Here is a 21161-nt window from a genome sequence, read left to right as displayed (position 1 = left end):
TGCTAGGCTTGGGATCGGGGGCTAAACTGTTGAGTTACTGCAGATGTACACAGTGGACACCATACTCATGCACTCAGTAAGAGTACATATGGATTTAAAAACACAAAAAAAGTACCTTCTCCCAGTGTAAGTACATTGGCAATAGGAAGCAGGCCAAGCTCCACAGAATGGACTAAGACTCTAAAGCCTAGGAGGAAGTTGGAAGGCAGGCGGAGCTGCTGACCAATCGGAAGACAGTAACCGAGAGAGACGTGGAGACAGCCAGGTGTAAGTAAATGTATGTAATGGGCGGGCTCTAATCCCCTTTTAAGGTAATCTTTTTTCTATAGAATACATTTAGCAAGCGCTGTGCAGGCAAAACCTAAAAAGGGCACGGCACTGGCCATCTAGTTTAGAGCACAATGACAGAATGTTTTAGTTTATGTCCCTCATATGGCGGGAAGACACTTGGCAAGGATGAGCAGTTTGTGATGTGTTTTTGCAGCTGCTAATATGATTAAGGAATGTGACCTGTATCTCTTGGCACAACTTAGGATTTCATACAGAGATGGGATCTAGACTGAGGGCTCTAGTGGGAAGAAAAGATGTTTTTACTGAAGGGTCCTTCCCCATCAAAGGGTGATACCTCCATTTTGAAACTTGGTGAGGTAGACTGGTATGTTGTGGAAACGGAACCATTGCAATTAGTCTTTTTCTCTTTGGGCATAAAAGCCAGCCTATATTGGACTTTGTCATGTTTTATTTACCAGTTTGGATCTGGCCTCTATTAACCTAAGCTTTGATTTTGAGGTACCAATAGATTGTTATATAAAACTTTCCATTCGAAATAGAGCTCAATCATGTTGATGGTATTTCCATCATAGGGATGGATACCGGGCCTCTGTCTTCTCTAAAAGATTACTTTTCATGTCCCTCCTCATGTCGTCAGCTGTGGATAGTGATAGTACACTGTGCGCTACAAACCCTGTAATCGTCTGTCACAAGGCTTTTGGTCTCACACTTAAAGAAAGGAAGATCCTGTATGGGCAGGTCTTTCTCCAGAAACAGTTCTTATGGAAGCATACCATGTAATAAAGGCAAAATAGAGCAAATTATTCTCCTAGAGTGATCTCAAACTTCACCTGTACCCATCCTGTCTGCTTTATCAGCTTAATAAATAACCTATAATGGTTTCACAGATAGAGTAAATGGAAGTCTGCGAATCAACACTTTATTCTGTAAGTGCAAACACTTATTTGAAACCATGCCACCACAACTTCTACTGCGGTATATGGGCCACTTCTACCCAGCTTACTACAACGCACTGAGACTATTAAGACCATCTGCTATCAGGGAGCAACAAAGAGGCATTACAAGAGTTTGTCACTCTTTCAAGCATCTCTTCTCCCAGCCTTATCGCTTGAAATCACAACCCGATGAAATATTTCCCCTGCAAATTCCTTTGTTGCTTCCGTACTCAATAATTGCATACATTTCTCATCAACCCAAAGGGCGAATTCGACACATGGACTGTTTAGTTTATCTAAAATCTGCTTTGTCTCTAAGCAGCATGACACACTCGGTCTTCTTAATTTTTCCCTGTGACCCTCATTGGAACAGTTAACAGACCTCTATAAATGGCATGGAGATATGTCTGATAAATTGTAAAACTAGTAATGACCAAGTAATGGTAATAGTCACTCAAGTAAGCTCTTGGCCCCTGGTATAGACATTAAATGCTTTTATATTGTTGATGACTGCACCTTATTTCTCTTGCCATGACCAGCAGAAGCAACAAGATTTACCTTTCTTTGGTATTAAACTTTTAAGACCTCATGCCAAAAATAGAGGGATTAGGAAAAAGGAAATTGTTGCCCACAGTTCAGTTGAAAATGTATGGCAGATACATATACCAATGTGTTCAAACGTCCTTCAGGTAGAGACCAAGCAACACTGATTTCTTTCAACAACCCACCAGTGGCAGATGGAACCAATGGTAAGGCAGAATAGGTCAAAGCTACCCAAAGTTAGTGATCCACTCTGCCTCCACAGATCCATATCTGAGTGAGAGGACATCCGATGGAAGAGCAGATTTTAGCAAATGTAAAAAGGGTGGGGCATTTTCTACATTAGCATGCTACAAATCTGACTTATTTAGTAAGCAACATTTCTTACACCAAGGGTCCTGCATCACACAGAGCTTATTTATTTGAAGTTGTGATTTTAACACTTCCAGACCAAAGCTGTGTTCTTTAGCCTCTAGTCCATCCCACTGTTGTGTTTGGTGTGCATGACCGCTGTGGCTATCCTCTGACATATATTTAACCTGCTGCTTGTTAAATGCTTACTCAACTGAATGTAATGAAAAATTTATAGATACCTTTCATAGCATAGAGTGATATGGGTTTGCAGATCAAGTATGAAACATCAATAACTATTTCAAGCCATTAATGCCTAATGGCAGTTCTTGATACAAGAAGTGCAAAATCCATCCTTCGACTACGAGACTGGTTTCTGTGTGCCAAATCCTTGATCTGACTGCTAGGCAAGTTTCCTCTTTTGAGGACAGCGAGTCTAACTGCTATACATATTTATTCATTGTTTGGTAGTTCGTTTATAGACGGACCCATCCGATCATATATAATTATCTCAGAATAGTTGCATAACTCTAAAATCTGGTATGCCCTCCATAACACTGCTCCATCTAGACCCAAACAAATAAAACCATGACCATGTATTATCTGAAAGATCTAGGACACCTATGAAGGAGAATAAAGGTTTTGGTACTGGAGTTGGGCTCTAACTCCAAATAAGTGATTCACCTACCATGTTTGAAAATCAACTTGTCATACCAACCACATAGCATGTCTCGTAAGAGCATGTGTATGTACCTAACAGTAGTGTTTGATGCCCTCTCTATTTGGGAGAAACCAGATGTTAGCCTTTTTGCCAATGTGAGTAACTGGAAATGCCAATATGTCCGTTTTTGTTGTATACTTATAATCACAAATGGCAGCTTTCTCAGTTTAAAATCTCCACAAGGTGCCATGCACGATCTAGAGATTTTTTTTAGCAGTGCTCCTGCACCCTTGTAGGTGGCGTTGTGTGGTTCTGCGTTTGCTCCACACTGCCTGGAAGTGACATTGTGAACCTGTCCCAACTTTGCGTGCTGATATCCGTTTCGTTCTGCGCAATATGATGCAGCTCCAGAGCTGTGCTCCCAATTTTAAAGGTCTGACTATTATTGCAAAAAAGAAAAAATCAAAGTGTTAGGGAATGGTGTCCTGCCTGAAAATGACAGGCTTCAAGCAATGCCACAAATGCAGGACGCACAGGAATCTTATGTTGAGCACAAACTCAGTCATGGCTTGAGCTAAGGCCCACCTTGCCAAAGTGTGGTATGAGTGTGCCCCAATGCACCCAAAAGAAGTAAGAGACCTGGAAGTGAAGTTCTGTGTTTCAGAATAAAAGAAGCTGCACTCTTTGTGCAGATCCTGTTCCAAGATGCGAGTGTTGATCCAGTCACAAGGCAGCGCCCTTAACTGTTTCTTCACCCATTATTTATCGTTTGATAAGTCCAAGCTCAAGCATAAGAAAGCGAATCGGGTTTCGACCACCTCCCATCCCATCCTGCCCAATCTCTCCCCCAAATCCCCCGCCCGTCCTTCCCCCAACCCCCCCCCTATGACTCCAAAGAGAAGCCGCAAGGATGTCAAGATGCAATCCGCACTCTATAAAATTTACTTATCATGGAACAGATTCTTCAGTAGCTCTTGACCGGTTTTAATCTCACAGCAGATCGAGAACTTCAAAGAGGCCTTGCAGTGGATTTTCAGTGTCCTTTCTAGTGCACGTGTGAGCCCAGTGAATTTTCAGGGGCCTCCAGTCCGGTTACTGGCTGCAGGTCCTCCCTAGAACAGTCTGTTAGTTAACAGACCTTTACGAACTCCGGTACGTGCTTTGACTCTGGCCCCGCAATCCAGTGTGGTTCCCAACACCCAGGCTCTGGTACACTAGTACCAGAGGATGATCGGTAAATACGGGCTGCCTATTGGGCTGTTACATGCATACCTGTTTACACATAGCCAGTGAAATCTTGCTAGATATTTGGGCAGACTTTCGAGCCTCTTTGCCTCAGACAGCCATGACATGCAGGACATGACCAAGTATGTTATCTTAGCAGGTTTGGATACAACAGCCTCCATTGGGAGAGTGCTCTGTACCTAAATGAGGTCCACTTGTTTTTCTGTTGATGTGCAGGTATTAATGATGGATATGTCCCTTGATGGGTCTTGCCTCCTTGGGGAGAACTGCAAGGGGATTGCCTTAGTGATTGAGTGGTCATAACACATCTGTAGACTTTGTAACTCCCAGTTCTGTTTTCCCCGAAGTAATCCAATCAAAGTCACGGGAAACTTGATCAGCTGTCAGAGTTATGTAGTCTGGTCTCCCTATAATAATTAGCTTGTGGTTATCTGAATCGATCATCCATCGGTAGGAGTATTTAAATAGTGTCCTATGTGATATTTATATTGCTTTAAGTGGGCATGGTTCTGAATTTAGCATCTAGAGCAACTGGCTAGCCCAAAGACATGCCTTAATGAAGTCAAGCCTCCAGTTTTGCCATATACATTGCATTTAGCTGCTGTTGCTGCAAAAATCCCATCATAAGTAATTTTTACATTATTCTAGTAATTAAAGTTAGCCAGTTTACATTTTAAAGGCATTCCTCCTGCTGGGAAGTCTGCCCCTTTAGGAGTCAGGTAGTCAAACCTGAGCACATTTTGTATTTTTTAGTCCTCTACATGCGCCCCAGTGGCAAGGTACATTCATATTTCAAATTTTAAGTGCAGTAAAGTATTACCTTTAAAACTAAAGAACCACATAAAACTGAAATACAAATTTGTGAATTAGACTACCGGCAAAGGATTAACATTCTGGACAAGTGTCTTTTGGGAGATGGATCATATCTTGCATTAGTACTGATTAACAGAAAGCGCATGTTCGAGGCATATGAGCTGTAGAGCATATGCTATGCATAGATCGCCATCTAGTGTTGGGTCCCGATGTTTGCTCTTTGTTTTTGTTTGAAGAAGTCTTTCCAGTCACAAGGTAGGTGACTCCTCCTTTCGGTGATAGTGTGCATGGGCATCAACTCCATCCTTTGATTGTTTTTTCCGCCATCTGGTTCGGATGTGTATTGCTGCGCTCCGGTTCAACACCGTTTCTTAGAACCCCTTGAGGCATAATCCACTACCCTCGACCTATTATCTATCGCTGTTCCCTATTCGCAACGTATTGTCTCACCTCGAAAAAACTTTAATCGGAAAACTGATGGCAGGAAGTCCGGCCTACCCGCTCCTACCGTACTAGCAGTCGATGGAAAAGACTCCCTTCATGTTATGTCCCGGCTGTCGTGCTACATTTCCACACACCGACTTGCACGAAGTGTGCAACCTCTGCTTGTCCCTGGAACACGACGAGAAAGACTGCAACACATGTAAATCGTTTCGATCGAATAAGACACTTCCTGACCGTTGGGCTTGACGTCACGAGATGCAACACCAAAGTGGCTCTGCACTGGACATCTTCGGAGAAGATTCTGACACAGAGCATCAAGCTCAAGAAGCAGAGGAGGAAGAACATATCTCTCTGTCCGAAGTAGACTCCGACATGGAAGAAGAGGAGCAGGTTACTCCGGGTCCGAGTACCATGAGTAAAGATACCCCTTTGCCCCCTCAACAACATAAAACAAAGGCTCCGGTCCCTCCCCTGCCCTCGGCCCAGGTCGGCACTGACAAAACTTTTCCGATGTCCCGCCCTAGTGCCTGGTTCAGAAACACAGAGCGAATCCTTCCGGCTCAGGCTCGAGCCGACCCCACTCCGTCACCGACCCAACACATTCGGCGCTGAAACCCAAATCCAAACATGTGTTGGTTACAATATCCTTGTTGCAGAAGATTCCACCTTCCACATCGAAAGGCTCAGAGCTGAAACCTTCGACACCGAAACCTTTGCTGAAATCTTCAATGCCTAAACTTTTGACGCCGAAACCTGCAAATAAAGAATGACACCATCTAAAAAGCCTCACCGATGCCCCGCCGTCAAATCCGAAGCAGAAAAAACTTGCGATGTGATCAACCCTGAAACAGGACATATTCATGACTCTTCCAAAAAAACAGAAGATTGACTTCCCAGAGGACTACCATATTCCTCTTAAAAAGAAGTGTGGGTACTAACACTTCTCCTCCTTACATTCCACCTCTTTCTCCCACTGATCCCAATTTTATTATCACACTATCAAACTTAGCGTCACTTTCACCAGACCCACAGGGTGACGGAGATGAGGACGAAGTTCAGGATAGGCCACAGGACACTGACCCTTGGGAGGATTACCATACTGACCCACATACAGACAATGACCCTGATTTGTATCCCTCCAGACCCTCCCCACCGGACGATAACATTGGGTACATTGAGCTCCTTAACAGGGCTGCTCAATATCATAGGGTTGAGCTCCATAAAGAGCCTTTAGAAGAGGATTTCCTCTTTGAAACACTTACTTCTTCTCAAAGAGCCACTCATACCTTACCAATGCTAAAAGGCATGTTAAAACACACAAATGAGGTATTTAAAAATCCAGTACGGGCAAGAATAAATACACCTAGGGTGGACCAAAAATATAAACCTGCACCCACCGACCTGGTTTACATTAGAGACCAGCTGCCCTTAGACTCTCTTGTAGTCTCCAACGCTCGCAAGAGAGCCAATTCTCAAACCACCGGTGAGTCTTCTCCTCCTGATAAGGAGTCTAAGCTTATTGATGCCTCGGGCGAAAGAGTAGCTTCACAGGTAGCAAATCATTGGCATATTGCCAACGCTCAAGCTCTACTGGCTCATTTTGACCTGGCTCATTATGATGAGTTAGAAAAACTCATACAATATTTATCTAACTAACACAAATCGAAGGCTACTGACCTTATCCAGGAAGGTAAACTTATTACTAATACATCCATCGGGTGTGCCCTAGACGCAGCAGACACAGCAGCTCATGCAGTGAACACCAGTATACTCTTACGCAGGCATGCTTGGTTGAGAATATCCAGCTTCAAGACAGAAGTGCAAACCTCCATCTTCAACCAACCACTGGATAAGGAGCATCTCTGGCCCAGCGGTTGATACCTCGCTGGAAAAAATGAAAAAAAGATACTGAGGTCGCAAAGTCCATGGGGGGGTTAGTTACCTGCCACTAGGGGTTCCTTTCGCCGCTCATTTTACAGGGTTGTTCCAAAAGGGTAGCCACCGAAAATCCCTCCTCTTTCTTTGGCAACAACCATTCCCCCTATTCAAGAGATTATTTCAGAGGAGGTTTTAGAGGAAACTATGGTAAGGGAAGAGGCAGGGGCAAATCCACATGCACTTTCCCCCAAACAAACAGTGACTTCCTTATGCTACCCCGACCATTCCACCCCTGTCGGGGGCGTCTCTCTCAATTCCTACCTGTCTAGAATTCAATCACCTCCGACACGTTGATACTACAAATTATCCAATATGGTTACTGCCTGGAGCTTACAGACACTCCCCCCAAATATTCTTCCAAGATTACATGCAATGTCACCAGAGCATCTTACCCTTCTAAGGGAAGAAGTTCTTTCTCTCTTGGACAAACACGCTATATAGCCATGCCCATTACAATACCAGGGGACCAGGGAATATTCCCTGTACTTTTAATTCCCAAAAAGGACGGCTCTCTCAGGCCTATACTAGACCTTAGAGAACTACATTTGTACATTGTTGGACCACTTTCACATGGTCACACCAACAAGTGCTTCCACTCCTTCAGTAAGGCGATATTCTGTCAACTTTAGACCTAAAGGACACCTACTTCCATATTCCCATTCACCCTGTACACAGGAAATTCCTCAGATTTGTGGTGGGCGGCTAACATTATTAATTCAAAGTTCTCCCATTTGGAGTAACTACTGCACCCAGGTTTTTTACAAAATGCCTGGCCGTAGTTGCGGCTCATCTAATTTTGTATTTGGATTGAGATTTGTAAAGCGGAGGAATTAGCCCCGAAGGGGTATCTCCGCACTACAGGAGCAGGTAAGTCAGATAAACATGGACAAACTGGTTTAAGCTCTGAACAATGCTGTTTTCAGGAGTTTCCTGAAATAGAGCATTTACGTAGTTCCTCGGGCAAGGTATTCCACAATTTTGAGGCTAGATGTACAACGGTTTTGCCTCCGGTTACAAACTTCTTAAACCGGGGAACCACCAGCAACCCTTTACCTTTCGATCTAAGATGACGATTCGGACAGTAGATTTTAAATTTATTTGACAGATAGCCGAGGGTCACACCATATAATGCTTTATGGTTGAAACAACAAAGCTTAAAATTAATTCTCTGGTGGATGAAGAGCCAGTGAAGTTGTTGTAGCAATGATCCTGAGGAGGGGTGAGGTGTTTTTTTTTTTTTAGGGCCAAGCGAGCCACCACATTTTGTACAATCTGCAATTTAGTTAGTAGGGACTCATTTGCAGATGCCAGCAGTGCATTACGATAATCTTAGCAGCCAATGATCAAAGCCTGAATCCGGGTTCTTCGTACAGAGAGGCAGCCATTGGAAAACTCTGCGCAAAACTCTTAGTGTATGGTAACAAGTCCCTGCTGTAGTCATCACTTGGTCCTTCATGGATAACAACACATCCAAGCGTACTCCCAGGTTTTTTTGCCACCAAGGTAGGAGTAGGAGCAGAACCCAAAGTTGCAGGGCACCACCCAGGAGACCAGAAATTCTCCTTTTTGAAAACAACAACAACATTTTTGTCTTGGACTCATTTGGTTGCAGACAGTGATTCGTCATCCACTCTGCAATAGCGGACATCCCCTTAGTAAAACGCTGATCAACCGACTCTGAGTCCTTATCAACCGACTCTGAGTTCTTATCAAAGGACAGGAGCAATTGGGTATCGTCTATGTAAGAAAAAGGAGTGAAGCCGTACTCCCTAATAACCTTGGCAAGGGGGGCCACATAGATATTAAACAGAGTTGCGCTCAAGCAAGAGCCCTGGGACACCCCCTTAGTGAGTTTCAAGGTTTGGGAACGGACTGGACCAAAGTTGATCTGGTTGCTTTGGCCAAGGAAACTGACCAGCCAATTAAGTGCCTGTCCCTGCAGACCGGCCTCCCTCAGTTGCAAAATCAGTTTCTGATGCGTGTCGAAGGCTGCTGTCAGGTCCAATAAGACCAGTATCACTGATTTATTAGCATCCAAAGAAATTTTAATAGGATCCGTAACCCCAATAAGGGTTGTTTCTGTTGAGTGGTTGGGTCTAAACCCTGACTGAGAGGGATCAAGAATGGCGTGGTTGTCAAGGTATTCCACTAGCTGAGTGTTAATATAACTCTCTACCATTTTACTCATCAACAGGAGGAGTGAAATGGGGCGGTAATTAGAGAGCACATCAGCAGGCAATTGATCTTTCTTTTTAATAGGAAGTACTTGAGATGACTTCCAGTCAAAAGGCAGAATACCTTTGCTTAAAGAGGTGTTCAGAATCTGTCATTGGGGCAGCTAGAAGAGGAGCAAGCAGAGCTTATTTATGTACTGTCAACACATCCGAGAGCCGGATTTCGCCGTACTAAGCACTGCTTCCACCTGAGGAATCTAAAAACCCTTGAAACCAACCAGGCCTGCGGCCAAATCCATAACTGTTTGGGAGCTATAGTCAATAGGCTCTGCGTGAGAGGGATTTCGAGGAAATTGGTTATAGATCAAATTGAATTTATCCTCCAGGTGCGCAGCTATGTTGTCACACAGTTCCTGAGAGGGGGTAATTTGTTGTGTGCAAGCTGAGGGTTTAGTAAATGCGTTACAGATTTTATATAGTTCTTTGAGTTTCCTGCCGGGTTCAGTTTTAGTATAACATGCTTTTTCCGTGCTATTTTAAAATTCTTATGATAGGCAGCGAGAGGCAGTTAAAGTTAGATCTTTCGCTATGTAAAGAGATTTGCGCCAGCTCGTTTCCAGCACTTTACATCTGGATCTGGATTTTTCCATCTGTAACTCGGCGTTGTACCAATCTTCACTTTTCCCCCGAGACTTAAGTCGATGTTTTAATGGAGCCAGTGTGTCAATTATGTCACTACTATTCTCATTAAAAACCCTTTGCTTCATGATGCTGTCCATATGTTCATTGAATATTGGGGGTGAATATAGTTTGCTAAAAGAGTCATACTTGACTTTGTGCCATTGTCTTAGAAGGGCCATCTGGGTGCCTCCAGCTGATTGCTGTCTAAGGCAGCTAGTGATCTGAAACAGAATCATAGGGATCCGAACATGTCAATGGACAAGGAGGATCAGTACTTATGAGAGGGTAATTAATTGGTAAGTATAACATCCAGGGTGTGACCAGCCAAATGTGATGGACCAGTATTAATCTTTCCCAGGCCCTAAGACCGCACATTCACATCTTCCCTTACTTAGATGACTGACTAATAAAAGCCAGATTGCAGCAAAGCTGCCTAGGCCACACTCAAAAAACAGTCCAACTGCTTCACGGCCTTGGGTTCACTGTAAACCTTACCAAGTCTCATCTCCAACAACACACGTATCTAGGAGCTACAATAGACACACAAAGCGCTCTAGCGTGTCACGACCCACTCAGAATCTGCAACATGCAGACTCTTATTTCTCAGTTTCAGCCTCAACATTCGTTACCAGCTCGAGTGTTCATGCAATTGCTAGGAATGATGGCGTTTTGCATTTTAATAGTTCCTTAAGCAAGACTTCAAATGCGTCCCCTACTGGAATTCTTGGCACATCAGTGGAACCAGGCTTAAGGTCAGCTATTAGATCTAGTGTTGGTTGACGGCCTCACCCATTGCTCTCTGTAATGGTGGAACATACAAAGCCTTTCCAAGGGGCGGCTATTCCTCAACCTGGTTCCACAGATGGTGCTAACAGCAGACTCATCGCTCACTGGTTGGGGAGCTCATCTCCAAAAACGTACCATTCGGGCATGTGGACTCTGCAACAGAAACATAAACCATCCAGAACTGCTAGCAATGTTTCTAGCATTGAAAGCATTTCAACATAATCTAATATGCAAAGCTGTCCTGATTCGTACAGATAACATGACGGCAATGTACTACATACAAAAACAGGGGGGGGACACACTCTATCCAGCTCTCACATCAGCCCAGAACAGCTAGAGATTGGCCATACCTCACAAATGTATCTCCTTGCAGAACACCTTCCAGGAGTGAACAACCAGATTTCAGATCTGCTCAGTCGTCAGTGACAACAAATCCACGAATGATAACTCCACTCTCAAGTTCTCCTCCCATTCTTCCAAATGTGGGGCTTCCCAGAGATAGATCTGTTTGCCACCCTCCTAAACGCAAAATGCCTTAACTTTGCATCCAGGTATCCACTCCCATTGTCCAAAGGCAATGCACTATGAATGAACTGGTCGGGAAAATTTGCTTACACTTTTCCGCCTCTCCCACTCATTCCATGAGTGGTTCGGAAGCTCAGACAATAGTCCCTGACACTAATCCTAGCTGCTCCCACATGGGCCTGCCAACCCTGGTTCATAACCCTGTTGGTTATTTGTAGTTCCTCTCCAAAAACGACACCTTACTCCCAATCTCTTCACTCAGAACCATGGAGGAATAAGACCTCCAGATCCCAGTCATCTCAACCTTGCGATCTGGCACCTGACATCCTAGAGTTTGGCTATTTTAATCTTCCACCAGACTGCATAAATATCATCAAAGAGGCTAGGCGCCCTACCACAAGAGCATGCTATGCAGCAAAGCGGAAGCGGTTTCTGATTTACTGTGACAAAAATCAAATCAATACAAAACATCATTTGTTATCTATTAAATCTACAGTGCTCTAATTTAGCGTACACATCAATGCACTTACATCTTGCTGCAATATCTGCAAAACAGAAAGCATTTGTCTCTCTTTAGCCTGCCTGCTATTAAAACCATTATGGAAGGACTTGTCATTCCCCCCAGAATTCCTCCTGCTCCAGTGTGGAATATGAACATCGTTCTTACAAGACTAATGGGTCCACCCTTTGAGCCATTTCTCAAATGTGAACTACAATTTCACACTTGGAAGGTAGCCTTCCTCATAGCCATCACATCCCTGAGAAGAGTGGCTGAGCTTCAGGCACTAACCATGCAAGAACCATTTTTACAAATACACCAAATCAAAGTTGTTCTTAGGACTAACCCCAAATTTTTACCTAAAGTCAATTCTGCCTTTCACATTAACCAATCTATTGAGTTACCGGTTTTCTTCCCTCAGCCATAATCTGTGGCAGAATGTGGTCTTCACACCTTGGATGTCAAAAGACCATTAGTATACTACATTGAAAGGACAAAACCTTTCGGGAAGACCAAGCAACTTTTTGTTGCTTTTGCTCCACCACATAAAGGCAATCCAATATCAAAATCTGGTATTGCAAGGTGGATATTTAAGTGCATTCAAATATGCTATGCAAAAGCAAAACTCACATTAACAATTCCCCCTAGAGCGCACTCTACATGCAAATTGGGGGCTTCTAAGACATTCTTAGGAAATGTACCCATAGATGACATCTGTAAAGCTGCAACATGGTCTACACCACACACATTCACAAAATACTATTGTGTAGATGTTTTTAGCAAGACCGGAAGCTAGTGTGGGCCAGGCAGTTTTACGTACACTATTTCAGACCACTGCAACATCTACAGGTTAACCACCGCTTTGGGAGATAACTGCTACATAGTCTATGCATAGCATATGATCTACAGCTCATATGCCTCGAATGGAAAATGCTACTTACCCAGTATGCATCTGTTCTTGGAATATAGAGCTGTAGTCGTATGCGCCCACCCGCCTCCCCGGGTACCTTTACCCATTACAGTAACCTCTTACTTAGATACAATATGCATTGCCATCTCTCTTTACTACTCTTACTAACTCCATTATCGCCGTCTGCGGCAAAATAATCTAAGGATGGAGTTGATGCCCATGTGCACTATCACCAAAAGGAGGAGTCACCTACCTCATGCCTGGAAAGATTGCTTCGAACAAAAACTAATTGCAAACATCCGGACCCAACACTAGATGGCGATCTATGCATAGCATATGACTCTACAGCTCTGTATACGAAGAACAGATGCATAACTGGGTAAGTAGCATTTTCCTTACCCTTTCTCGGAGGCAAAGCAACAACTGCTGCTCCTATTAGAAATGCCTAGTTTTCTAAATATTAGAGCCGCTACCTGAAAATCAGTACAAGTTTTAGCAAAGCATGACATAATTGATTAGGACTCTAGAACAGTCTCGCTTGAGGTTCGTGCCTCGTTGGCCAAATTATTTGTTTCCTTTCTGTTCATGCCTATTCTCGTTTGTTGTAAATGCAGTCAGATGCAGACATGCTATTCTACTTAATTCATGAATGGAAAAAAAGTTTGAGTGGGTGGCAAGTTTCATGTAATCCTACTTTTCAACCCACCCTCTGCCTTGCTGAACTAGAATTGTAGTGAGCAATTAGTTGATGGGATCTCTGCACTGACCTGCACATCTGAATGAAATACTTAACTCTGCTTTGCATGATGTGGAAGGGAGTGTTTTAATACCAGTATCAACATTCCTAAGTGAAATTATGTCCACATGCATCATTGCACGTTTTTATGTATAGCAAGTAATTAGCAGAATTATCAGTCCAATGTGTTTTTTGTGTTTAAATGCATTTCCAATAAACATTTCTTAATAATGCATTGTTGCTCCTTCTATGACATTGAGCACATTTTTACAAAAATGATAATTAAAACATGTTCCAGGATCCCACCCATATGCATGGATATTTTGATTGTTTTTAACGACAGTAAATATGAAGTAGGATTAATATTATATAACCTTTCTTTTACTCTTCTCTCTGCAGACCCTTAGACTCCAATCTCCATGATATGGGTCCTCTCTCCTGCAGTGCTGCTCCCAGGTATGAATAGCTCATTGGTAGTCTTTAAAGTGTGTCAAGATGCAATTGCCATAGAGCCTTTTCTTTCAACAAAGATAATTAACCCCTTAACTATGTTTTCTAACCTCAAAGTTCACAGCCTAAAGGTATTTTTACTTCTATTAGACTACCTAAAAATTAGCTAAAGCTATTCGTGCAAAACCTTGTCTTGTGGTCTTAGGGCATTGTGCTAACGCAATGTTTCAGAGTGCGTACTGTTTGGGACATAATACTATGCTCTGCTGTGGTAAAACCAAGTGTAAACTTTCTTTCTCAGGCTAGCAGGCCCAATCAGCCAATTCTTAATTCAAGAGCTACTGTTTTGGATTGCTAGTAGGTTATACTTACTGTAAGCATTCCTTTAATTACTGTGTGGTTAATGTTCTGCCCTAAGTTGCAAAGGTATGGAAAGAAATGGGTTCCATGCTGACTGTGTGGCTGGAACCTAGCTATACCGGAGTGTCAAGCTTCAATCGGGGTGAAACCGGTCTTGGGTTGCTTGGGTTTTGGTTCATGGAGAACCTGGTAGTTTGAACAAGACTGTTCTTATTGCAGTAGAGTCAAGTTTAATTTACAGAAGGTTGAGTCCAGATGGAGCTGGCATGGTGTGCAAAAAAACCGATTGAAATGCTCCTCAAGCGATTTGCCAGTGGTTAGGCCTAATACAAGAATTCCCCCTAATGTGCTGGCCTAACTGCGAAGGTTATGTCCAGACATAGGTCTCTAGCTCCCTCACTCACTAGAACCAAGTTACACACTACTGATAAGTCACAATCAAGGCGTGAAAAAGGTCTTGGATTGGTTGTGTTCAGGGAGGAGCTGGCTGTTAAGGCTGGACTGTTCCTATTCGAGCAGAGTCCTGACCCATTTGAATTTTTGTGGGTCTAAACTGTGGTGGCATGGTAGGCAACAGAAAAATGAGTTGGAATGCTACCCCAAGCGATTGCTAGTGGTTAGACTTAGTACAGATATTCCTTATACCAATTTTTGTTTGTGGTGCACCCTATGGAAGATTATCAGAGGCTCAATTTCTTCTTCTTCTGGGAGAATATAACTCTAAATCCCAATTTCAAGCTTACTTTGCAGCAGTTTATGTGCAGAAAGGTGAAGATTCATTCAGAATATAAATAAATGCAGCCTGATGAGCTTTTCTTGTGAAGAGTGGAGAAAATAATGTCCCTTTAAGATTCCAGGATACTTTGCCACCCACAGTGCACCCTACTGACTGTTAACGCCGAGCCACCTCTTTTTTCCAGCTCTTTAGAGCAGCACCTTCAGAGCACATAAGGTGTTATAGCTGTTTTTCACAAAAAATAATTTCTTAGCTTTTAAAGTTTCATTCAGTGTATTTAACCTTTTCAGTTGAGCAACTTAAAAATTTGCAGATTCCATTAAGATGGGGGGGATACAGCCAACCAGATTGAGGCTTATGCCCACCTCCCAAGGCAGGGCCTCATTGCTCCCAACCGAGACCTACCTGAAACACCCCTAAATATAGTATTTAGGGACAATCCCAAACCTTGCCTCCTCAGACAAGCAAGAAGAAAAAGGAGGATCAGAAGAGCCGTGCTGAAGGAAGAAGTGGAGGACACCAACTGCCTCTGCCCCAGCCCTACCGGCCTGTCCTGACCTCGACCTGCTCCAGTGGAATCCTTGCTTGTCTTGCAGTCAACAGCCCCCAAAATTCAGAGTACCTGCCCTGCCTTCCCTAAAAAGACTGTCTCCCGCGAGCACTGGCTTTGCTCACCAACAGACTCCGGCTGAATCCGCAAGTGTGCACTTGACGCCCACAGCCCTAGTTAGAGTGGCCCAACACCACAAGGAGGTCTTTCCGGCGATCCAAACCTGCGATCTGGTGATCCCTGACCTACCTCAAGTCTCCTGATGACGCCTGCAGCCCCTATCTGGAGGTTTTCCCCCTGATCGCGACCGGAGCTTGTAAGAACAAGCATTTGCATTGCAATAGGTCTTGCAGTCACGAGAGTTTCAGCTATTGGCATTGTCAATAACAATGCTAAGTTATGTTAAGTTATGTTGGAATCAGATTCAGCAGCGTGTGTGAGTAATACTTTGCTTTACCTTACTCCACGCTGGATTTTGGGCGCTGCTTCTAGCGCGGCCGCCGTCTTGGGGGAAGTAGGTTGGCACGCTAGTGTTTAGCGTCAGGTGACCTGCCCTCCCCCTTTATGACTAGCATGCCTCCGAGGACATGCAGCGGACGAGTGCAGCGGGCGCGCCTTATGCACGCAGTAGGTTCGCCAAAGGTAAGCCCGTCTGCGCCCATCCGCGTCCCGGAGGCGCCAGGGCCCACCACCGCTATTGCACCTTTAAACCCCCACCTCGGGAAACATACATAGCTATGACTCCGCAACTCTTTGCAGTCTTAGGGGAAATATTGGCATGACTGCCCGAGCCTTTGTGTGAACCCTCCACTGATGTTTTAAATTGCGCGCAATGCGGGTCGACGGTTAGTACCGCACCCCTCAGACCGCCCACTGTTTGTGTGACTAATCCCTCTGATCTTTCGCAGACCAAGGGTAGGCCCCTCTGCTCTATGCTTCTTAACACTAGATCCGTGGGCAAACATCCCCTAGATCTTTTTAACCTTTTAACAGAGTATAAGCCGGCATGCCTCTATCTAACAGAGACCTGGCTGGGCGATGCTTCAAGCCCTGATATTACTACTGCCCTTCCTGCGAACTATTATATGGTGAGGAAAGACTGTGCTCTTTGTAGGGGCGGGGGTGTGGCCATTGTGGTAGATAGGCGATACTCCTGCTCAGTGGTTGAGACAGAGGCTATTGCCGGAGTGGAGTCACTTGGCTTTTGCCTCTCCTTCTCCTCTCACCAGTCGTGTGCTGGTCTGTTGGTGTACAGACCTCCGGGTTACCTCAGCTCCTTCTATAAAGCCCTTCATCTGGCTATGTCCCCATTGATTATGAAATATAAGCACTGCTTACTTCTCGGAGATTTTAATATCCATATGGATGATGCGGAGGCTGCGGATTCCTTAACTCCAGGATGTAACTAGCACTTTTGGTCTTTCCCCATATATTTTTTTTTTGCCACCCATAATAAAGGTCATATTCGGGACCAGATATACTCTGCTTTTCCTATCTTGTCCTTCCCTCCAGTACCCCTGATCTGGTTGGACTACCTGCTAAAATTTGCTGTACCTAATATCTCCAAGACTATTAGTAGCAGTGTAGACTCTGTCTACGTTTTCCCACCCCTATCATCGGGTCACGGCTGATATGTTGGAGCGCTCCCTTACTATGCATCCTTGCCTACTCACGGGTAAGTTGGAAAATAATTTAGCCATCTTTCAGTCATGGCTTCTTCAGCGCTTTGAGGAGCTAGCACCCATTCCCACTCTGCCAAAATCTGGCCGACGTACATCAGCTCCTTGGTTCACTTTGCACTCCATGAGATTAGAAGAAGCTGCAAGAAGGCTGAACGACTATGGCGTTGTAGTTATGATGAGGCATCCAAAGTAACGTATAAAGTCCTCATCAAGGACTATCATAAAGATATTGTCGCTGAGAAGAAAGTGCACTTCGCTAGAAGAATCGATTCCGCGAGTAACATTAGTAAAGACATTTTTAGAATTGTTAAGGAGTTCACCTCCCCTGCGGCCTTAATTTCTAAACCCTCCCCATCTGAACCTTGTGTTAAGCAATTGGCAATTTTTTTCTCTAATAAGATGTTGAGCATTCAGGCCTCTTTCCTGCCTGATATTCCTACGAATGAGCCCCCTTCAATGTCGTCTGGAATATATCCCCCCCGACAATCAGGGTTCCCTCCCTGATAATCATATGCTTACAACCTTTCCCCCCCTTTATCTCGCCAATTGTCATTGGATATGTTACTAAAATTAAAGTCCGGCTCCCCTTCGGATCCTTGTCCGGCTAAAATTTTAGCCAAAATGGCCCATGTTGTCAACCCTTTGGTTAATTCGATTCCTAACGCCTCTCTTGAAACGGGTATTGTCCCTAGTACATGGAAAAAGGCGCACATCATCCCACTGCTAAAAAAACCTAACCTTGACCCTTTAGAGCACTGCAATTATAGACCAATCTCGTTGCTCCCTGCTCTGGCGAAAATAGCTAAAAAGGACGTACATTCCACCCTCTCCAGCTTCCTTGAAGCTAGAGATATCCCGCACCCTACTCAGTCTGGCTTCCGCTCAAATTTGAGCACTGAGACAGCTTTATTGGAAGTAACTGAGTCTATCAAGGAGGTTACGGATAGTGGTGGGAAGGCGATGCTGGTGCTACTGGACTTGTTGACGGCCTTTGATACTGTCCCTCACTGCCGTCTTCTTTCAAGACTCCAGGAGATTGGACTGAGAGGGACGTATTCAATTGGTTCAAGTCCTTTCTGACCAATCGCCAACAACTGATCTGGGCCCCCTTCCTTCTCAGCTGCTGTTCCTCCTTTGGCCGTAGGAGTACCACAGGGGTCGGTGTTGAGCCCCACTCTTTTTAATGTTTATCTTTCTCCCTTGGCTGAATTGGTTGAGTCGCATGGAGCGCGTATAGTCGTATGCCAACGATACGCAGCTCCTTTTTACCTGTGACAAGAATACTGAGTTTGTTGGCACCTCTATCAGGAGGTGCCTTGAGGCCGTTTTCTTCTGGTTTCAAGAGAACTAGTTAAAATGCAACTCGGACAAGTCCGAGATTATTTTCTTTGGCTGTCCTCCTGATGCCCACTGTAAATCTTGGTGGCTGGCCGATATGCATCCTCCTGCATCACCCACGTCAGTGGCAAAGAACTTGGGTATAAAGATTGACATTGGTTTAACCTTTAAGCCCCAGATTCTTAGCCTAGTTGGCCAATATTTTGCCATGCTGCGTACGCTTAGGAAATTTCTTCCTTTCCTATCTCATAGTCATAGAAGAATTGCAGTCCAGGCAATGATTGGTTCCAGGCTCGATTACTCTAACATACTATATCTGGGCCTTCCGGAGTACCTTCTTGCATGCCTCCAGACAGTTCAAAATTCAGCAGCGAGGGGCATTTTTGGCCTTAGCCGCAGGGCTCACACCTCAGCTCTCCTTGACTCGCTCCACTGGCTGCCGGTACGGAAGCGTATTCATTTTAAAACTCTGACCATTGGCCTTCAAATCATTGCACAGTATTGGTGCTGTATACTTAAGGAAAAGAGTTCAATTCTATCTTCCTTCTAGATCTCTCCGCTCGGCCTGACAAGCTCTGGCCATTATTCCAACCATCATACGTGCTCGCATTGGTGGACATTCCTATTGACTGCTGGCCCCTCAACTCTGGAACAAACTTCCCTTGTCTCTTAGGAAGCTTAACAGTCTGCTATCCTTCTGGAAAGAACTTAAGACTTGGCTCTTTGGCCTATAGTCGTCTTTGTTCCTGGCCTGTTCTCTACAGATCTGATTAGCGCCGGGACTCTCTGCCCGAGTAGCCGTGCACTCTACAAGACACCCACTTAACATAACATAACATAACAAGGAACATATGGGGCACTCGCTTCCAGGTGACACACTGGCACCCTTTGGGGCAAAGGTGCCTCAAAAACCTGCCCCAAAGCTGTTTCGCCACCTCGGACGCATTGAGAGATTGCATAAAGCCTTCCTGAAGCTGCCTAATTTCCAACCTGGCTTTAAATACGCCCCTCCCCCCCTCCCCCCATAAGGATTCCCATTCTCCACAGGGAGTAGATGCAAATGCCAGGGACAACTCTGATAACCCTGACTGGGATTCTGGTGATGACCAGGCCCCAGTAGACCATGGCTGCCAGAGGACGGCACTGCAGGATTCAGTGGGGTTGACAGATGTGCTAAATCCTGTGGACATATATCATCCTTTCTCCGCAGATTGGATACCAGCTGACAAGTTGCTACAATATGTGGCCAGCCAAATTAAAAAAACAGTGGACAAAGAGGTCCGGGGAAGACTGAGGGCAGAATGCCCTAGACCCTTGTTGGCTGGGAAGGCTGCCTGTACCCCAAGATCTACAGTAAGATGGTAACATCTATTGCCATTAAAGCCCTGAACTAGATGCATTCTGGGAATTGTAGTATTGATTCGGTTCAATTGAACCAAGCACCCAAACATGATATCTAAAAGGAATGTGTATGTCTAGCTCCCTGTCGAGACGGAACCAGCTGAAATCATTTGCAAATGGTCATTCTCTGAATTAAATAGGACTCACCTAGTGCAGAGCGGGCTCCCCTGCATGCCCCAAGCGCTCAGATTTCATGCAGCGCCTCTGTGCTCCGCTTTCCCTCCGAGCACTGCTGCTATGGAGCCCCAGCAAAATACTTTACCCACAGAAGGAGAGGGGTATCTGTCTAGGGCCAGGCTCGGCGTCGGCAGACAGAAGCAGCGTTGCTGCCGTCACAACCTAACAGGATCTCAAGCGCAGAGAGGGGACGGAAACAAAGGGAACAGGAAACAGGAGGGGAGCATGAGCATGGCAAACACAGCCCACGGGAGGAGTTTGGGAATAAATGGAACTCACGCGGACAACTGGATGAAGGAGAACACGGACAACGGGAGGTGGGTGATAACAAAGTAAAGCACAACACGGAACTTGCACAGACAACGGGAGGAGGCGTGAGGATGGAGAACACGAACAACTGGAGGGGTGTGGGTACAAAATAAAGCACAAAATGAAACTTAACTAGGAAAGTGAAAGCGTGCCATGCTCACGTTGTGCACGAACAACGGGAGGGGGGTGGGTACAAAAGTAAAGAACAACACTGAAACTAACTAGAAAAGTGAAAGCGCGCCATGCGTGCGTTGTGCTCCATCGACGCGAGCCTTACACGTTCACATTGCCTGTCCGGTAAACGTGCACATTTTCTTTCCCCCATCGGAAGCTAAATCGACAACAATAGATGTTGCCAGCGAGCAGCGCATGCTCTGCGTCGCTAGGCGAGACCTAAAAAACAGACTCCAAAAGACACCCCACCACCCGACGCCCTGTGGCCTTGGGTAGCCCACCTGACGGTGTCCTGGCTTCTTTCAACATTCCAACTTACCTCTCTAACTGGTGGTCACCTCCAGAAGATCTTCGTGCCCAAGCCTGCAGTGTTTGTTCTGACCGGTGCTTCCCTAACCACCAGGGCTATCAATGTGGATCCTGCACCTGGCCGCCACTGTGGGTGCACCTTTTGT

At 44.9% G+C, this 21161-nt stretch overlaps 1 protein-coding gene across 2 annotated transcripts in view; it reads left to right on the top strand.

The window, feature by feature from the left end:
* The window catches only part of STAG2 (STAG2 cohesin complex component), a 1316830-nt gene that overhangs the window by 181741 nt on the left and 1113928 nt on the right, over positions 1 to 21161 (top strand). For both annotated transcript variants that reach the window (XM_086918500.1, XM_086918501.1), the window contains one exon: positions 13929 to 13985. In XM_086918500.1, the coding sequence (XP_086774626.1) occupies positions 13929 to 13985 (57 nt within the window). The remainder of the gene's footprint in view (positions 1 to 13928; positions 13986 to 21161) is intronic.

The sequence above is a fragment of the Lissotriton vulgaris genome, chromosome 4_1 (genome assembly GCF_964263255.1).
Source record: "Lissotriton vulgaris chromosome 4_1, aLisVul1.2, whole genome shotgun sequence".
NCBI classification, from domain to species: Eukaryota; Metazoa; Chordata; class Amphibia; order Caudata; family Salamandridae; genus Lissotriton; species Lissotriton vulgaris.
Note: the sequence above shows the minus strand (reverse complement) of the source record. Positions and strands in the feature narration are given on the sequence as shown.